This window comes from Ascaphus truei, chromosome 11, assembly GCF_040206685.1.
Source record: "Ascaphus truei isolate aAscTru1 chromosome 11, aAscTru1.hap1, whole genome shotgun sequence".
Taxonomy (NCBI): Eukaryota; Metazoa; Chordata; class Amphibia; order Anura; family Ascaphidae; genus Ascaphus; species Ascaphus truei.
The window spans coordinates 46,820,534-46,839,972 of NC_134493.1; the positions used below are offsets into that span (position 1 = coordinate 46,820,534).

Sequence of the window (19,439 nt, forward strand, 5' to 3'; positions counted from 1 at the left end):
TATATTAAAACCCTGAGTTCTGCCCCAAAGATTAACATGTTTCCATATCAATTATATCAAGCACAGCCCCATTACTTTAACCTGCTTTCCCCAACAAGTGACGTATAAAGCTGTTGACTTATTATTTTTTTACCTTTGTTACACATCTTGCCTCTTTATGTGCTTTCTCCTCTAATCTCTAAAGCTGTGCGCAGCAACACAGGTCAGAAACCCGAGCCAGAGGGCATGTCTCAGAATACAAAAAAGCCCGTTCACAAAAATCTGGTAACATCCGCAGACACCCCACCAAGCACCGTTCCAGGACCTGGCAAGAGTGTTGCTTGCAGTCCAAAAAAGGCAGTGCGTGATCCTAAAACTGGCAAAGGTAAATAACTCGGAATCCCTTGCTGCAGTGGGGGCACTGTATGCTCGGGGATAATGGTGAAAGGCAGGGTTACAGACCTGTCTAAGACTGTGCTCACAAGTGATAATCTTTAGTGTGTGTGTGTGTGTGTGTGTGTGTGTGTGTGTGTGTGTGTGTGTGTGTGTGTGTGTGTGTGTGTGTGTGTGTGTGTGTGTGTGTGTGTTTCAACTCATTTTAAATTTAAAAAAAAAATAAAGAATTATCATTTTTATTTTTTAATTATTTTTCCCCCAAGGCTTTTACACTATGAACAAACATGCATCAAGGATCCAGGCTACTCAATGCTCTGTATGAATATGTACCATGAGTAGGTCCAGAAATAGTGTTCTGAACTCCAGTCCTCAATATGCCCAACAGGTCAGGTTTTTCAGGATATCACAGCTTCAGCACAGGTGGCTCTTCGGCTGCGTCTCTCATTGAGCCACCTGTGCTGAAGCAGGGATTTATTGACCCACCTGTGCTGAAGCTGGGTATATCCTTACAACCTGACCTGTTGGGAGTTGGGTTCCTAGGGCTGGAGTTGAGAACCCCTGCACTATTGTGTAAAGGACAAAAACCCGTATCCCTAGGGACACAACATAGTATCAATCCCAGTCTTAGATGCAATGGGGCGCATTGAGCTCGTTATAAAATAGACTTGTTTTCTGTGCGGGTTTTGGAGTTACTTGTAAGGGCAAGTTCAGAATAACTAAATTCTTTGCGCAAGCATCCCCAAGGCTGCACTGAATTTTACTTACCATTATATCGGATTATGGTTTTATTTAACCATTTCGACTGTCCGGTTGCATTGTGCCCCCAGCACAATCCTCCCTGATGAGTTGGTGGGACGGCCATTCAATATCCCTTTAACCTTTACACCGCCATAAGGGACTTGCACAACGCACTGCTTGCCCCCTTCCAGCAATGGAAGGGTTACGTTTACTTGTACAGTATCTACTTTCTCTTTGTGTATTAATCTGGATGTATATTTCAATTAAGCTGTGCAAGAAAGAAATTCCTATGCAGTCAGTGTGTGGAAGAGAGTCAAGGCCAAGTTGGAGGGCAGAGATGTGGATGCCAGCAGAAGGATGTCTGTTGCCGAGCAGGTAATTTTTTCAGGCAAATACGTTTTAAAATGTGAAGTCTTCTTTACTGAAGATGCCTGCATTATATATTGAATATACCGATCTACATTGAAATCCAATAATGAGGCTAGAATCACATCTTGTTTTTTTTTTGTAAAAACAAACAAATGGGTAGGTAATTGTTGACTTTGTTGCCATTTTGTGCAGCTTAAACGAGGTATTGTTTTTGTCCTTTGTTGTACATATTTATAACAACTTTTATAGAGCGCCCTTTTCAAGGGCACCCCACAATGTTGGGTATAGCGTAATTGTTAAGATGTCTTTGTGATGGGCAGGGATGGGAACATTTTGGTCAGGCTATGGGTTAGGTCAGGGGTGAGCTAACTTTTTATGCCGAGGCCCCCTTTTCATGCATGAAGTTTCTCGCCCCCCCCCCCCCCTCTTGATGTAATCAAAATCACATGGAATACAATGTAAATACTTACATATTTCAACAGCTCGCGCTTGCAAAATTTGGCTGCGTCCACGCTGCCACTGAGAGCGGTGACATCACCAACTCACCAAGCATGAGTACTGGGTGTGCTGCATAATTTTGCAAGCGGGGGGTTGGGTAAGTACTAAGCATGCTCCAGTCCCCCGTGTGCTGCTGCAAAATTGGGTGGGAAAACAGACAGGAGGAGGAGGGGCTGTCTGTGTGCAGTGAAGGCCCCGCAGCAAGCAGAGAGAGAAGCAGCCAGCCCGGAGCATGAGCTTGTTCAGCCGCGCACAGCGTCTGCCGGCCCGCGCACACCAGGTGTCGCCGCATGCCCCCCCTAAATAATCTTGCGCCCTCCAGTTTGCGCACCACTGGGTTAGGTGCATTGAGAGCTTGCGTGGTTGGTCGGCGGGGGGGTTGGGGTCAGGCGGCGGTATGGTAATTGGTCTGACAATGGATCGCTTAAGTGAGTGACTTTGGAGTATTTTGGAGTATGATATTGGCAAGTGTTTTATTAAGCTCATTCACACGACACAAGAATCTTTTCTTTTTCTGTGTCTCAGATATGTAAAATCCTATCAACAGAACTTTAAATCTACTTGATGGTTATTTGTTTTTATGAAACACTGTTTTGTTTTCTTTAGAAGGGTGATTTTGCGGGAAGTAATTGTTAAGCAAGATTATAATTTCTGTGTTACATTCACTTACTGTTGATCAGACTGCAAGCTCTTATTCCTGGATTCATCAGTTGCAGATGTGGGGTGGTATTGCACTGCAATGCCACGTTTACTTCTATTGACTTGAATGTCCGTTAATCCAGGATCGCGGTACAATACCCCACATCGACAGTTAGTGAATCTCCAATATAGACCTCTATTCAATGCAGTGACAATTTGGTGATTGTTTTCAATGCATTAGCTTCAATACAGGTGAAGTGAATATATTATCTGCATGTTACCTCTTACCATATTAAATAGGATTGGGGGGAAAACCCTTTCAATTACAATGGCCCGAATACATAAATGAGGGTTTATTGTTGATGGGAAATGATGTCCCATAATAAAGGGCTCAGATTCTTGATTGGCCTTCTCATTTCTCTGCCTGTTTTTTTAGGTGGACTTTGTGATTAAGGAGGCCACGAATCTAGATAACTTGGCTCAGCTGTATGAAGGTTGGACAGCTTGGGTGTGAACAAGAAGACGGCAGACCAGCCTGGTTCCGCGAGGTCAGACATCCACCAGAATCAACACAGCCTCAGGCATCCACAGCCGCGCCAAGGCCGGTGGTGATGCATACTGGGGCTTAATCTGAGGTAACCTAGGAAATCCTGGTGCAGTGGGAAGGGAATCCCACAGGAAAGCTGCACCCAGAGAAATTCTAAACACCAATGGTCCGCAATCCCCGGGGCACAGAGTAAAAGCTCACTGTCTGGATAACACGATTGTCTTTCTGCTACGGAAGAACTGCTAAAGCATCGGAGAGAGATGGCTGCAGAAAGAAATTGATATCCTACAGTCCACAGTGTGATCTGGAACTCTCTTCCATGTGACCCTGTCAACCAATCAGAACGTGCTAAACCCTGTTCGGAGAGAGGGGTGGGTGGGGGGGATGCTGGGGCCATCAAGGATTCGCAGTGAAGACGCTTTCAGGTTTTTGGGTTACTCTTGTTGCTTGGCAACAGTGTCAGTTGTGTTGACAGCAAGTACAGAAAAGGCTAGGAGATCCAGTACGGCCTTTGAAATGAGCTGAAAACAAGCAGCCAAAGAACAGAAATATAAAGTTGGGTGGACTTCTGAGAAGAAGAAAAAGCCTTTTTTCCCATTTTTTTTTTTTCCCCCCCCCCCCTAAATTCTTGTAGTTTAGGAATACTTGCTTTTATTTCAATTCTTGTACTTCACCACTGTAGTCAAACTAGCCGCTTTTGTTTCTGTTTGGTGGTTCTATCAAAACACACCCAAAACCTTGGAGCATTCGAAGATTGCCTAAAAAGTTATGTGATCCAATGCAAGCAAAAAGTGGTCTTGTTTGGTTGCCATTTTCTGTAACCCAGGCGTGTACAGTTTCTCAAAGAATTGTCACGGTGCATTTAAAGTAATTGAAAAGGGGTGGCCAACTCCAGTCCTCAAGGGCCACCAACAGGTCAGTTTTTCAGGATATCCCTGCTTCAGCACAGGTGGCTGTCGAAGACCACCACCTGTGCTGAAGCAGGGATATCCTGAAAACCTGACCTGTTAGTAGGCCTTGAGGACTGGAGTTGGCTACCCCTGTAATAGAGCCTAGCAAAGATTGTAGTTTTCGTACACGCCCATAGATCTCGTGTACATTTATTTCTTAGTCCACATGTCCCAAAAATCTAATTTCACTGTGATTGCTGTATTTTTATTTTCGTATGGAGTAGCTAACCCAATGTAATGTTTACCCTTTTTTTTGTTTGTTTTTTTTCTTTAACCAGCCTAGACTAACTAGTGGAGTTTTACATTGTTGCTGACAGATAAACAATAAAGTGATGTTTTGGTGGAGGTAGAGTGAAATGGTTTTTAATTCACGTTTTGAATAGAAGATCATTTTCCACCTGTGATTTAATGCCTCTCCACACATTGTGTTTTAACACATTTTCTGGTACACATAAAGTCAGAATAAATGCCAACCATCCATTGCGTTTGTTGGTTGTATTAATATAGCTGTGCAAAGTAGTGTTCATCCATTGCAGCAGCTCCAGTTTATGTACAATTCAGTTGTGGTTTTTTTTTTTTTTTTGTGGTTTTAACACTGGTTCAGGTTTTCCTAAACTGCAGTTCATTTTCAATTAATTCTGTACCCTCAAATAGACTGGGCAACAGAACCTTTTTCCTTGTTGCCTTTTAATTTCTTGGCTGGTTTTGAAGTGCATTGCATATATGTGAATTACAAAGCAATGCATTACAGGCCTTTCCAACAATAAAGATGGGGTTTGCTATTTTCATTTGTCTGCTCTTTTTGAGGTATGCGGTTGTGCTTTCCTGTTGTACAACCTTATTTGAAACACTTGAATTCAGAGATTCTGAAGACCTTCATGTTTTGACCCAGACCAGTTTGTGTTTTTTTGTTTTTTTTGGCAATACAAATTCTTATTCATATAAACACTAAGATTTTCGTTTGCAAATGTATTTGTCATAAAACCTGATGTGGATAGTGGCCCCTGAGGATAAATTTTGAGCATCCCTCCACAAGGTCGAACAACCGCTCACCAACCTAAATGATTAAATAGCCTTGTGTTGGGTATCACCAAGAGCACACATTCTGTATGATAGGGAAATAATATTTTGATTCAACCAGCAGATGCCGTAAGAAAAGCAGTTTAATTGTTCATATACCAGCAATGTTTCAGAAGGCAAGAGTGCCTGTGCTTACCCTTAAACTTACATTTAGGAATCCATGATAACTTTTTTCCAGTTTCAAGTATTGGTACATACAGTAGTGTATAATTCAGACAAATTATAATATTGCAGCAAGAGTATTTTCAATTTGTGTAAGAATGACAGTCTATTTATTCTGATTGGCTGGCTAAGAGTATTTAAATGCGGAGTAATGCATGCCTGTTTTGTGTATTCATAAGCAGACATTGCTACACAGTACAGTGTTGGTAAGATTTTGTACGTTGGAAAGTAATGTGAAGGAATCACACGTTGTCCACTTTTACGCCTAGCAATGCCGATTCTTATGCGAGATGTGAAAATTGTCGGGAAAGGCTGCATTACACCCATTTCTTATAAGATGTTGAAATGAATGCACTTCACAAAGGCACCTGTATTATTACATTTCTGCTGTCAAGAATACAAAGGTCTATGAAAAAATATTCTTAATTGTTTAAATAAAATGAAAGAATTCCTATTGACTGGTACTTTCTTTTATTTCCATTATACATTACTGTAATACAGGACTCGTCAACTGGGTTCCCAAAGGAGCCAGATCAGAGAACATTTAGCAGCAGAAGGGACACAAGCTTATTCTAATTTAATACATGAAAAATTATTATCTTTTAACATTTAAACATCTGCTTGGCCACCGATAGTCTCTTCCTCCACCTCTGAGCGTCCGTCATCGCCGATTGCGCTTGTGTAGTGGTAAATGGCTGGGCTTTCTCCTGGCGGTGGGCGGGTCTTCGCGGAGCTGCGGAGAATGCGGCACTCTCACTCCCACCACCCGTTACCGGACCAGCCCCCCTCCCTCTCCTCTCACCGGAAGAGCTGCGGGGACACAGCTCCCGGATCTCGGGGTGCGTGTGTTTCATTGCGCCTCAAACGCAATTGCACGCACACTCCTAGCATGGCCGTGGCCTTCGACACCATAAGGGCTCGTCCCGGCCAAGAGTGAGCGCGCATGCACGCTCGTGCTCAGCGCAATCAAACACATTACAACAATGTGTTTGACCAGGGTGCGTGACCATGAGCGCTCTGTGCTCAGCTGCTTGGCGAGACAAATACTTTTGAATTTGTCACACTTGCCCTGGTCACGTGCACGGTTCAGCTAATGAGGGCGAATCGCTCACGTGACGTCACAGGCATGCCCCCCTGCGCGCTCAACTACGCAGGACACAAATCGCCCCTGCTCTCATGTATATAATTTATTGACCAGTAGTGAGTGCCCTGTCTGAGCTATCTATATCACAATAGTGATGGGCCAGCTCCTAAAAAAAAAAATCACTGGGTACCCAGGGAAAAAAGAAAAATTACCAGGCCTGGTTATAGAACAGAAGATCAGCTAGTTTAGTTAGCCATGGGGTGGCAAACTGCAGTCCTCAAGGGCCACCAACAGGTAAAGCTTTAAGGATATCCCTGCTTCAGCACAGTTCACTATGACAGAAAGGAGCCCAGGGATCAGTATGACGTCACCTGGCGATAGCCGAAAAAGTCAAAATCCTTTGACTACCGGCGACCGCTCTGTCACTCTGCAGCGCAGTCACGGTCGTGCCCACTATGGGACTGAGTGACTGGGTGAGTGAGAGTGACTGGGTGGGCGAGTTGGGTGAGTGAGTGACCTTGACCGGGTGGGTGCTGCTTCCTTGCCCGCCAGACGTGAGGTGGGCTCGCCACGGCGCTAGAGAAGCGGGGTTGGCGGGCACAGGCTCGACATGGTGCTTCCCCACCATCCCACGTTGGGAGCGGGCCCACAGGCAAACGTTGATATAAACACAACACTGAATACCTGGTTCACAGAGCCACCGATTTGTAATATAGTGCACGCACGGAATTGCGTGGGCGTTTCGGGTGTAGAAGGGGATGGGAGGGAGACAAACTCATCAACCAGCCAGTGGAGGCAGGAGGAGTGGAAAATAGCAGGCGAGGGGTAAGGTGTGGCTGAGTGGGAAGGGATGACTTCCATTGGCAGAGCAGGAGGGCCCAAGAGGTGTACCATTGGTGTATGAGAGAATAAATTCAAACTGCGTGTTAGGCGCCCAGATTCTGTTATCATACATCTGGAGACAGGCGTTAACGCTGAGTTATGTACTATGTTCGTTATAAAGCACCACCCCCATGGTACATTGTGAGATGAAATGCAAGGATACAAAACTAATGTACATTATGTCCTTATTACTTGCAGTGTGTTTACAGCTCTATAATGTGTTATTGGACAAACAAAATACAACTCAACCCCTGATGGGCTTGATCTCTTGATCTCAGAACCCCTAGATCTCTCTGCTCTCCTCAGCGTCTTTTTTTTGTGTTTTTTTTTAACATTCAATGCTTTATTGAGTAACAGACACATACACACCATGTGGGAATTGAACATTAATACATTTTGTATAATACACATGCAGGTATCGAACTCAGAAGTTTCCATATACTGATACCAATGCCTTGCCTCTTACCTCTACACCAGCGTTTCCCAGATGGTGGGTCGCCTAAAAAAAACTCGCAAACCTAGGTGTTTCGTTTTTGGGTTTTCGTTTTTTCACGAAACTCTAAAATACGAGTAAATAACGTTGAATCGGGACTATTGAATAATTCAATAAATCGAGACGAATGACGCGCGTCCGCGGGCCGTTTCAGGAGTCTCGTTGTTCGCAGCAAAGAAGCCTAACAAATGGTGAGGCTGCGCGGCAGTGGGAGAGACACGCGACTTGCAATCTGGTTGCCAGTTGAAGCTCCGTAGTAGTACTGTACATTCAGTGAGTTTCATTGGGAAACATTCTGAGGTGCGGTGACGTGGGAGACTAGGATCTGGGTATCGCGAGAACACGCAACACCTGGGTTTGATTCCTGTATGATATGGTATAATTTATCAATTATACATGTATTATTTATTTATTTATAATACAATATAAAAATATAGTATAAAAAAAAATAAGTTAAAGAATTGAAAGCTACTGACAAGCAGAATTGGCTTAAAAGTTAAATAATTTATAAATTTTATTTTTATTCTATTGTATAATTTATCATTATTATTTATTTATACATTATATATATATTGGCCCTAATACCTGGGAGGCATGGACTTATGTCTAGGATGTGTGGCCTATTATGGCAGAGGTGTGGCCTATTGTGGCCTAATGTCTGGGAGGCGTGACCTAATTCCTGGGAGGCGTGGCCTAATAACTGGGAGGCATGGCCTATTGCGGTGGAGGCAGGGCATAATGCCCGGGAGGCGCGGCATTACTTAGTGTCCCTTAATGCAGGGGGGCGCAAACTTTTTTCCCTGTGCCCCCCTGACGGCTGTCCCCTCGCTCCCGCGCCCCCCCCCAACCCCAACTTACCCGCGCTCCGGCGTAATGACGTCACGTTGCCATAGCAACGTGACGTCACGACCTCGCAGCGTCATTTTGACACCGCGTTGCCATGGCGCCGCAGGGAGGAAGCCGCCGGAGCCACGGTAAGTTAGGTTTACAGAGGCCCTGCAGCTCCCCCGGCACTTCATTTAAGTGCCTTCGGGAAGCGCGCGGGGCCTCTGTAAACCCCGCGCCCCCCGTCGGCAGTGTCGCGCCCCCCCTGGGGGTCGCGCCCCACAGTTTGCGCACCGCTGCCTTAATGAGTCAAATATAATATATGGTATCATATGAGTCACCATCATATAACCCAATCACACACCCCCAAGTGACACCCTTACTCATTCAGTCAGTTCTTACAGAATGTTTTTAGAGAAGAGAAATAAAAGCATGGTTCATCATCAAGTGACAGTCACACTCATTAAATGATAGCAGTCTCTCACAGTACAAGTGACAGGAGGAGTATTACAGTGCTGAGCGCTTTTAGTTGGAACTCCAACACATGTACATTAAATGATTTCATGTATGCCATTTAAGGTACAATCAACCTATATTAGGTATATCCTATGTGTTAGGAATATTTAATTTAAAGCAGCAGTTCTTGCTGGCGTTTTTTTTTTTTTTTTTTTTAGATGGACAGTGTGCGGCGGCGGCGGCGGCAGGACAGGTCCCAAGTCTGCAGGTGAATGAAGATAAGACAGGGGGCGTGCGATGGCGGCAGGAGATCATAATAGCGAGAGAGCTGAGCAGGAGCAGAGCGGCATAGGGGAACGACTGGGGAAGAGCACGCTGTAACCGGAAGTCAGACACCGGTCAACTTCCGGTGTTAGTGTGCACCTCCCCAGCCGTTCCCCTATTCCGCTCTGCAGCTATTATGATCTCCTGCCGCCACCGCACGCACGCCCGCTGTCTTATCTTCATACACCTGCAGACTTGGGACCTGTCCTGCCGCCGCACTCCGGCCCGCTGTGCATCTTCAACCATCTGCAGACGTGGGACCTCTTCTGCCGTCGCCCGCTTCGTCCTCCGCTGACATGGGAACTCCTTAAACATGGTAAGTGAAAGGGGGGGGGGGGTTAGTACTGTAGGCACTTTTTTTTTTTTTTTTTAAATGATCAATTTTAAGACACCCCCTGATTTCAGACGTGAAAAAAGGTGCGTCTTAGAATCGAGAAAATAGGGTATCTTGGGGAGCAGGGCGTCTTTGGAGCTGAAATTAGCGTGATTTAGCACCGGAGACCCCCTGCTTTATCCATAACGCAAAAAAATGTTTAAAAAAAGGAAAGCAGATTTTCTACTTTAATAGGTATATTTGAAAGGTATGGATGTAACTCTTTTGAGTCCTCCAGGATGTAGCTACTGGGTTCTGGCACCCCATGTGTGTGTCCCCCAAATAAAATACTTGTTTTCTTAGGGGAGATTGGGTCCTGCGCCACTGTGGCGGACAGAAGGGGGGGGGGGGGGTGACTGCTTCGATTCACTCGTCCGTGACAGACCGGTCCCATGGCACCCGTCCGTGACCCCCGTTGGCACTCAATGGGTTAAGTGAATTGTCCCTAGCTAACCGACGCTGTGATCGGAACCCAGGTTCAACCACTTTCCAGTACGATATTGTTACCACCCCTCAACTCTTGCATCTCCCCTTTAATAAATAGCCTCCCACTGCCACTGAATTACTCCTGTCCCTGTGAGCTGACATATTTATGCCACCTGCCTCTGGGTGTATTATTATAAACTAGACATTCAGGACAATGTCACCCCCCACACACTCATACACATCCTCATGTCCTGTTCCAGGACAGCCTGAGGCCCCCCTGGGGTGACACTATCCAGACATCACCAGCACTGAAGAGGTTAAACGGTTTGCAATTCAAATGTTAACTGCCATGTTTTTTTGAGCAGGTGGGGAGGGGGAGCGTTGTGATTGGCTGGCACGGCGACGCTGGGTCTTGATTTCACCAATCCGGGCGCTCGTGCGCCTGCGTTCCTAGGCAGCCAGTGGGCCGCTGGGGATTCTGGGTATGGGGGCGGAGCTGCGAAGGGGGGGGTGTTCGCGCCGCGGGGGACGCTGGGTATGGGCGGGGCAGTGTGTAGCTCGGTGTGAGGAGGAGCGGCCGTCAGACCCGGGAGTGACAGCGGCAGTAATGGCGGAGGGGGACAACAGGAGCGCTAATCAGCTGGTATGCACCGGCTGCATGATACAGGGGGCACTGGGGGTGTAATGCCTGGGGTGGGGCATTACATAACATTGGGGGGACATCGGGGATTATACAACAATAGTTATATATATGGGATTGTATATGATTTAAGGGTATATAGGAAATTGTATAGGGATATATAATTGTATACCAATATTTTACCATTAGGGGAATCTAGCGGACTATATACGCCAATGGGAGACTATATACGCCAATAGGGCTGGAGCTATTGATTGATGTGATGTTTCTAAATCCACACCCATTGTCATTTATCCAGGGGGCCTGACACGATTTTGCAGAGCCCCATTAACCTGCCCCAGCAGTGAGGGGGTTGATCTGCTCACTGTCCAGTTATTGGGTTCCTCTTGTCAGGTTAACCCGTATTTGCACAGACGGGTGGTGGGGAGCAAGGCTGCAGGAAGGGGCACATGGGTGGATCACTTTACACCTGCATAATGCAATCTGGGCTTTTTTTCTTCTCCTTGCATTGACGCTTGTGGACATTGTAATGAGCAGGTCTGGTGTTTGACCATATGGCAAAAAAATAAAAAATAAAAAGAAGGTTAATGTCTTGTATTGGGGTGGCCTAAATCCAGTTTTCTTCCAGGGTTAAAGTACAATTGATAAGTGTGTAATGTGCTTTTTTCAAGGTAAAAGGCTGTCGTGTAACGTTTAGAGCTGTATATTTGTCAAATGAAACAATTCCTCAATTGGCAAAATCTTAAAAGGCTAAAGATGTTTCACCCAACAAATGAGTCTCTTTATTTTGAAACTTGCAAGTAGATGAAGAATAAGGCGTTTTCTTACATTGGCGTATATTTTCTGGGCATTATTTAAACTTGTGGACATTTGAATCCCAAACTATAACGGTGAGTTGTGGTATTTTGGAGATGACTTGCCTGTTATCAGCCAGGCCTCAGGAAGGGAGGTGCCTGGTGTTATCAGCTGATCACTGCTATCTTCATACAGTTACATGCTGAGGATTTAGCAGAACTAGTACTCCTTACAAAGGGCAGATTGGTTGTGCAGAGCACACGATTGCCACCCTCTGTAATACAGAGATGAAAAATGTTTTGTAATTACTTCAATGTTAATGGGGCATTGATTTGATTGTAGCAATTGCTATAAATCATGTACAATAAATATTTGGTAGTCTCTTTAAAGTCTGTATACATCGCTGAAACTAGTCTGGCTATTAGAAAGGGAAATAAGAATTTTGTCTGACTGCTCAGTTGGCTCTTGCTGTTTGGTAGATAGTACCAGTTAGGGATGTGGTCCACTACATACATGATCTGATTAGTAACTACAGTTAGGCACATTGTCTGAATGCCCAGTCTTCAGGTCTTGGATTAAAAACATGGCTAATATTTATGGGTAATTATCTTATATTTTATCGTGTGTGTGTGTATATATCTATATATCCTATTCCAGTGTTTTTTGTTTTTTAAATTAGGTTAAATATTGATGTAGTTGAGGTAATTAAAAAGGTCATAGCTAATGCAATTCCAGGATACAGCTCTGCTGATTTCCCGTCACTCCACTGTAAGTGCTTATGAAATGACAAGGTTTCCGATTAATAATTTAGAATTCAAATGCTTGGATTGTAGAATGTCTTGCGATGGGACGTTTGTTAACCCCATGTGAGAAGAGCATCAAGTGCTTCGCTTTGTAATGTGCTGCAAGCCCCAATGGGAATGAAGAGTTGAAATGGCAATCATTGTTTGAAATTGGGACATGTTTAATAAGTACATTATATTGTGCTTTTAACCACAGTGCTGTCAATGAGCTTGCCATGTGTATATCGATATAAATACCAGAACACTGGACAATGAATGAAGAATAGCGGGTGGTTTTCCCAAGTACTGTACTTCAAAGATCAGGCAGGCGCTCCATTATTTAAGCTTTATTCAACAGCCGAAACGTTGATTAAAGCTTTCCGTTCATAAGAGGCGTTCCGTTGGGCGCCGTAACGGGGAATTCCAATAACATTAGATTTCTCATCAGCGACTGCCTGCCTCTCCAGTCTATACATTATACCTTCTGTATACACGCACACAAAATATCTAATTATTTTGTATTGAATGCTTATATGCCTTGGGCATTCTAAGCATTTACATGTGAAGATCTTAAGAGGACTTGATGTGGGATGTTTTCTCTCTCTCCAGGCTGCAGAGACTGCGAGTCTCGAGGAACATTTGCAAGGATGGGGTGAAGTGATTCTGGTTGCTGATTCCGCGCTTCGTTGGGAGAAGCCGTGGTTTCCAGCTGCTATCATGGGAGTGGTCTCTTTTGTGTTCCTGTAAGCAATAGTGACCTGAAACACATCTATGTAGAAATGTCTCATGTGGTTCAAGAACCAATTTTATCTAACTAGCTTCCATTTTGTTTGTCTGTATAAAACCTGGTCATTACAGTTAGTATTTTTGAGTGTTGCTGAAATTCTATAAGTGGAGCTCATGAGTCTGGAATGTGAGAGGAGTTAAGACCGTTAAATCAGTATGACCAGAGCATCTTTAGAAACTAGGCATGTTTGTAGGATAATAAAGTTGTTGTTTTTTAGATACCAGGAGCAATTCATTAATATTAAACAAGGGAGGTTTTTCAGAACAGATTGATAATGAGTACACATCTCACAAGGCTGTCTGGGAGATACAAATACAGGCAAACATTGTTCTACCATGCGTGTGTAAAAGATAACTGGTAAAGAGGAAATGTTTTCTTGCTGTCTATTAATATTAATTGATATGTATAATTTGGCCGATGGTGAGAGAAAGGAGTAACTGCCACATATAGTTGGTATTAAGAAAAATGGTATGAAGGTTTTGCTTAAACATATAGAGAACAGAACTATGAAATACCATCATGCTTAGAAGAAAAGAACTGAAGGGATAGACAGCACATCAAAACAGAAGTAAACCAATTTGCAGGGAACAAGGAGGACCCTATTTCCTCCCTCTTGTTGACCATCATGCTTATAGTTCTCCACTCTTAACTTGTATGCCTGTATTATGATTTCTGTCTCTGAAGAATAAAAGATTGGAACAAAGATACATGCCTCAATCCTGGAGGATTTAAAGGACCATCTTCAGTCTATAATGTAGAAATAGCACAAATATGAATACCATTGTAACTTATAGCTTCTCCAGATTTGATGGGGTTAGTTTTGCACACCGTTGATATGCAGAATGTACATTTTATAACTGTAAAATAACATACTTGGCAGTGGAGATTGTATTAACAAAGCTTCAGAACTTCAAACTTTAATTTCCGTTATGCAGGATGGTGTATTACTTGGATCCATCTGTTCTCTCGGGCGTCTCCTGCTTTGTCATGTTCCTGTGCCTGGCTGACTACCTTGTTCCCACTCTCGCTCCCAGAATTTTTGGTGCCAACCAATGGTTAGTAAAGAAATAACTTGGCTCAGTACAATGAACATTTGTTTTGTCCGTGATAATCTGTATAATACAGGGGTGGCCAACGCCAACCCTCAAGGGGCACCTGTGCTGAAGCAGGGATATCCCTAATACCTGGCCTGTTGGTGACCCTTGAGGACTGGTATAATAGAAGAGCAGGTAAGGACCCTTTGACTCGCCTAATCTTCCCACCTGGCCGACTTTTTTGGAAATGTTCCTTGCTTCCAATTCTTTTGCTGCATATAATACGTCTATTATCTTTAGCGTTTCAAAATACCCTTGTCCTAGCAATATTTCCTCTTGACAATGCTTCCCTTCTGCCCTTTGATATCATTGAGCTATTTGAAATCCTCTTTGTTCTCTGTTTTTAGGACAACTGAACAGCAACAAAGATTCCACGAGATTTGCAGCAACCTTGTGAAAACTCGTCGACGAATTATTGGCTGGTGGAAACGTCTGTTTACTCTAAAAGAAGAAAAGCCCAAAATGGTAGGACAATTTGCTATCAAAACTGATTTGGTTATTACATTCCACATGGTTTTTTTAAAGAGCTGAACCATATTAATTTCAGCTCTGGCGATTCCCTGCTCCTCGAGTTACTTACCTCGGAAAGTGCTGCCGTTTCCTTAGAGGTTTAAAGCTCCCGTGTGACACTGGTCAATAGGAAGCTGTGACGGGTGACTTCCGTGACGCGGAAACATTTAAACCTTCATATTCTTCACCCAGCCAGGGCTGCTACCTGCTTGACTTTCGGGGGTATATATCTCAGGAAGCAGGGGGTCTCCGGGGGTAAAAGGATTGAAAAGGATTGGGGTTCAGCTCTGAAGACCCCCTGCTTCATACCTAGACAAAAAAAGAAATAAACACCTAGGTGGAACTGTACCTTTTTAGTGTTCTGTAAATGGTCAGTGAAATAGACATTTTACAGCTATTTATAGTCTTAGAATAAATATAATATAATTTGTGTATTGTGTTCTAGAACAGTGGTGTGCAAACTGGGGGGGGGGGGGGGGAGATTATTCAGGGAGGGTGCGGTGGTTGCAGAGGTCCCACGCTGCTCCCCCATGGCATTTAAATTAATCGCATGAGGCCTCTGCAACTTGACTTACCTTCGGCAATGCTGCGACAAATGACGCCGTGGGGTCATTTGACGCCGGAGAGGAGGTAAGGGAGGAGGTCGCGAGCGTTGAGGGGGGCGCACGCGGGAAACATTGCGCACCACTGTTCTTGAATATATTTGAAATCAATGTATTTTCCTGTAAAGAATATATTTCTGTTCCAAATAGTTTTATAGTGTCCAGTTTTCTCCCACCATGTAAAATTAATGTGGCATTGCAAAGTAATTCTGTATAATTAAAGGGAGGCTAAAAAAAGATAATGCAGGAATGCAAGACACAGAAGGGATTTCTAAGGGTGACTTATTGATCTCTATTCTTTTACTTCCTCCAGTATTTCATGACAATGGTTGGTTTTCTTGCTGTGGTTGCTTGGATTGGACAGCAGGTTCATAACCTTTTTCTTACATACCTTATTGGTAAGTTTATTTTTATGGAAATATTAAGTGCAATGCCCACTTCATATTGTAACTTCCTTTTAGTGGAGGTTTTTTTAGAACTGTTCATGTCCCAAGTGCATTATACAGTATGTTCCATTCTGTCCAATTTGGAAACTGGTTGGTTGTCCTTTCAGAACATTACATTATATTGCACTAGAAATTAGTTTATGCCTCCTGTTTTTTTTTTGTTTTTTTTAAGTAAGTCCAAGTTGTTTTTGAGACAAATGTAGAAAACGTGCATTTTCCTTTTTTGTGTATTATTGAGCCCAACGCCGAGCAGTTTACTGCCTGAAACATACCAATTGATGACAAATTACCATTTAATCCACTTTGTCTGTTTATATACATGTGGCCCCTGATGAGTATAATATACAGTAGCATTATAATACACTGTTCTTTTTCTCGGTAAAACACCAATCTAACTTTCGTTATGCAGATCCTTAGGGGTAGAAATGGGTTCCTCTTGCGCTTTCTTCCTCAAATGCTCCATGATTCACAACGCACGGCGGCTCTCCAAATATCCCAACATAAAGCTTTAAATTGTTTTATTAATACATTTTCTTTCTGCTTTTAGTGAGCTTTTTGCTATTGCTTCCTGGCCTCAACAAACACGGGATTCTCACAAAATATGTCGGAATGGGAAAGCGAGAAATAAACAAACTCCTCAAGCAAAAGGAAAAGAAGAATGAATAAGATTGTAATATCACCAGAACAAAATGAGAACCTTTAACGGGAGCATTTCGTGTAACATTTGTGTTTGGGGGAGGGAGGGAAAGGCTCGTCGATTTACTTTTTTCACACTACCATTCGGTTTCCCAAATAACTGCCAATGCTGTATCTGTTTACATGGACTGCATTGGAATTGTTAATGTTTATTTAGTGTACACAGTCAATATTCCTTGAAGAGCAAGTTTTAAAACTGCTGTAGTCATGATACATCCCATCTATGAAAACACTTGTCTTGAATGCAAGAATTGTTATGTACCGTTACCACTTTTTAATGTTGTCCCCCATTTTGTAAATATACTTTATTTCCATTTGTCTGTGTAATACTTTTTTTTTGCTGAGTAAAATAATTAAATATGTTTTCCTATTCTGTCAGTGGATGTAATAAAATATAGAATATTCGACATTAGACATTCGTCTTTTTTATTTATTTATTTTTATTTTATTATCCTTTCAAACCAGAAGTTGGGATTCTATCTAAAGACTATGCCATAGACGGGCATAACTGGTCAAAGCATGAATATGATGGCTAAGGCTTGTAATAGGCGCGAGTGGCAATGATGAACTGTCCTAGGGACACAGGTATTTATCAAGTGCCGACGCATGTGCACGGCAGTCAGTGTTTCCGAGCGTCTGCCGTGCCACGTCACACAGTGAGCCAATCGCATTGCGGATTAACGCTGTGATGTCATGGCCACACTTCCTAGCCGCGCACGTCAGTTTGGCATGTAGGCAGTGAACGCCCGCACCATGTGCAACGCCGTGCACGTGCCAGTGCATTACCTAGCACTACAAGCCTAAGGCCACGTTTATGGCGACAACGCGACCGATGACATTGCCGTTGGTGAAAGTTGTATTTCAAGTTTGAGACGTCACTGGTGACAAGGCCAGTGACGTCACCAAGGGGGAGGGCAGAGTGCAATAGGTGTGCTGCGATTGGTTTAGAGGCAGTCACGTGGCGACTGTCTCTCCAAAAATCAAATATCAGTGACTACCAGATTTTTGGTAGCACTGTCGCGCCGTCGCGTGCACTATAAGCGCAGCCTAAGGCTAAGTCCCCAGTCATGTCTGTGACGCGTGCCCGGCGGGGGGGGGGCGGCGCGTGCACAGCGTCACAGAGATCTGCGGTCTCCAGGGAAGAGGGAAGCTTGCGACGGGAGGGGGCGTGGTCGGATTTGCGGGGGCGTGGCCATTATCTCACGCGCTGGTTCGCCCTCATTGGGTGAACCGCCGGTGGGGGCGTGGCCACGCCTCCGTCGCAAGGTTTCAACTCCATTTCACTGAGTTGAAAAAAATCTTGCAGGAAGGTGCGCACTGGGCCCTTCCCCATTGAGGGGCGGTGCTTACACGCACAGCGCACGCCGAGCCGTGTGCTGTGGCAGTGACTGGGACCGCAGCCTAAGGGAGCAACTTCCATCATGTTAAAGCAGCAGATCAAGCAATATCCTACTTATTTTTTTTTTAAAACAGTTCTGTACTATAAGAAAATACTTGTAGCATTTAAAAACAAAATTACATTTTTAATGTAACACGCATTTTTTTTTTTTCCCCTCTAGCATTTGTTTGCAAACTTGCATCCCCTTCCTCTTATGAAACCAGCTCTGGCACACCCCTTTTTTTAAGCCCTGCCCTCTTTCTAGCAGTGCACCAATTGTAGCTAGTGACTGTCTGGTCACATGATCTTCACCACAGAACTTTGCATCTTTGGTCCTCTTCTGCTGCACTGACAGCCATTTAGTGAATCGTCGCCAATTGATCACAGGAGAATGGATCGATTGGCACTTTGCTAATTACTTATTGTGTGGATTGTATTGTTGCACATATTAAAGGGATTTAAAAAAATAAATGTTTTAAACAGCAGTTTGGACTGCTGCTTAAAATAATAGTCCAAGAATTAAGTCAACCCACTCATTCTGCAAATCCCATTGATTGCCAGAGTTTTCTAGATCTTTTTGTTGACACTGGACTTCAGAATTGCCTCCAGGCCCTTCAGTTAAATCTTTCCGTACCTGACTACAGGGGAAACATTGACAAATGGTGAATGGATGGTGTCCCATCGGTTCATAACATGACTACTTCTGCCAGTGCTGTTGTGCTGAAGGTGTAAGCATACATCAAAAAGTTGAATAAAAGCAATTTCTTTATAAAGACTGGTTGACACAGTAATTTTCCTTGACAGCAGTGAGCAGCAGCTGTATGTTTCAGCACCCAGCAGCTAATATTAGGGACCTGGTTCTACCAGCATAGGACCGGTAAGGTGTGTATCTGTTGTGTACACACCTTGGTTTTCCCACAACACTGAATACTTGGGCTGCGCTTATAGCGATAGTGATGGTGATGTCACGCTGCAGTCGTGGGAAAAATCAAATTGAAGACTTCCAGCGATCAAGCCGCCGCACCGCTTCTACTATAAGCGCACGTGACGGCGGCAATTCATTTGTTTTGCCGCGGTGTTGCCGTCGCTGGCACCCTATAAGCGTAACCTTAGGCCTGTCTTTACGAAGCTGTTTGCGCACTCCTGACATAAGATATCAGAATTCGGGATGGATCGAACCAGTGAATCATATGGTTAGTTCATCCATAATACAGAAGATGAGAAAATATATAACACAGCGTAATACTGTATACAAAAGTAAATAAAAACTTAAAAGACAGAACACACTCAGAATCTCACGATTCCCTGGTCTCTTGCGCTTTGTATACATGTGAGACTGGATTGTCACTATTTTGATTGAATATTATATTCTGTGTGTATTTGTAAAGGGATTTACTATATTCAATCACATTCATTCTTTTACTGCTGTGGGGCTAAGCGCTGAAGTTGTGTATCATCCTGGTACCTATTATTTGAATTATTTGAAGT

The 19,439-nt window shown here is 43.8% G+C and overlaps 2 protein-coding genes across 4 annotated transcripts in view; both read left to right on the forward strand.

The window, feature by feature from the left end:
* Positions 1 to 4,103, forward strand: part of SMG1 (SMG1 nonsense mediated mRNA decay associated PI3K related kinase) — a 108,299-nt gene extending 104,196 nt beyond the window's left edge. For all 3 annotated transcript variants that reach the window (XM_075566070.1, XM_075566068.1, XM_075566069.1), the window contains exons 61-63: positions 185 to 364; positions 1,382 to 1,488; positions 3,056 to 4,103. In XM_075566070.1, the coding sequence (XP_075422185.1) occupies positions 185 to 364; positions 1,382 to 1,488; positions 3,056 to 3,133 (365 nt within the window). In that variant the 3' untranslated portion in view covers positions 3,134 to 4,103. The remainder of the gene's footprint in view (positions 1 to 184; positions 365 to 1,381; positions 1,489 to 3,055) is intronic.
* A 6,617-nt stretch (positions 4,104 to 10,720) lies between these two features.
* Positions 10,721 to 16,985, forward strand: ARL6IP1 (ARL6 interacting reticulophagy regulator 1). Its single transcript, XM_075566071.1, has 6 exons — positions 10,721 to 10,864; positions 13,048 to 13,181; positions 14,161 to 14,280; positions 14,667 to 14,784; positions 15,745 to 15,829; positions 16,425 to 16,985. Exons 1-6 carry the CDS (start codon positions 10,829 to 10,831, stop codon positions 16,541 to 16,543), a joined length of 612 nt encoding a protein of 203 aa, XP_075422186.1. The 5' UTR covers positions 10,721 to 10,828; the 3' UTR covers positions 16,544 to 16,985.
* The last annotated feature ends 2,454 nt before the right edge of the window (positions 16,986 to 19,439 follow it).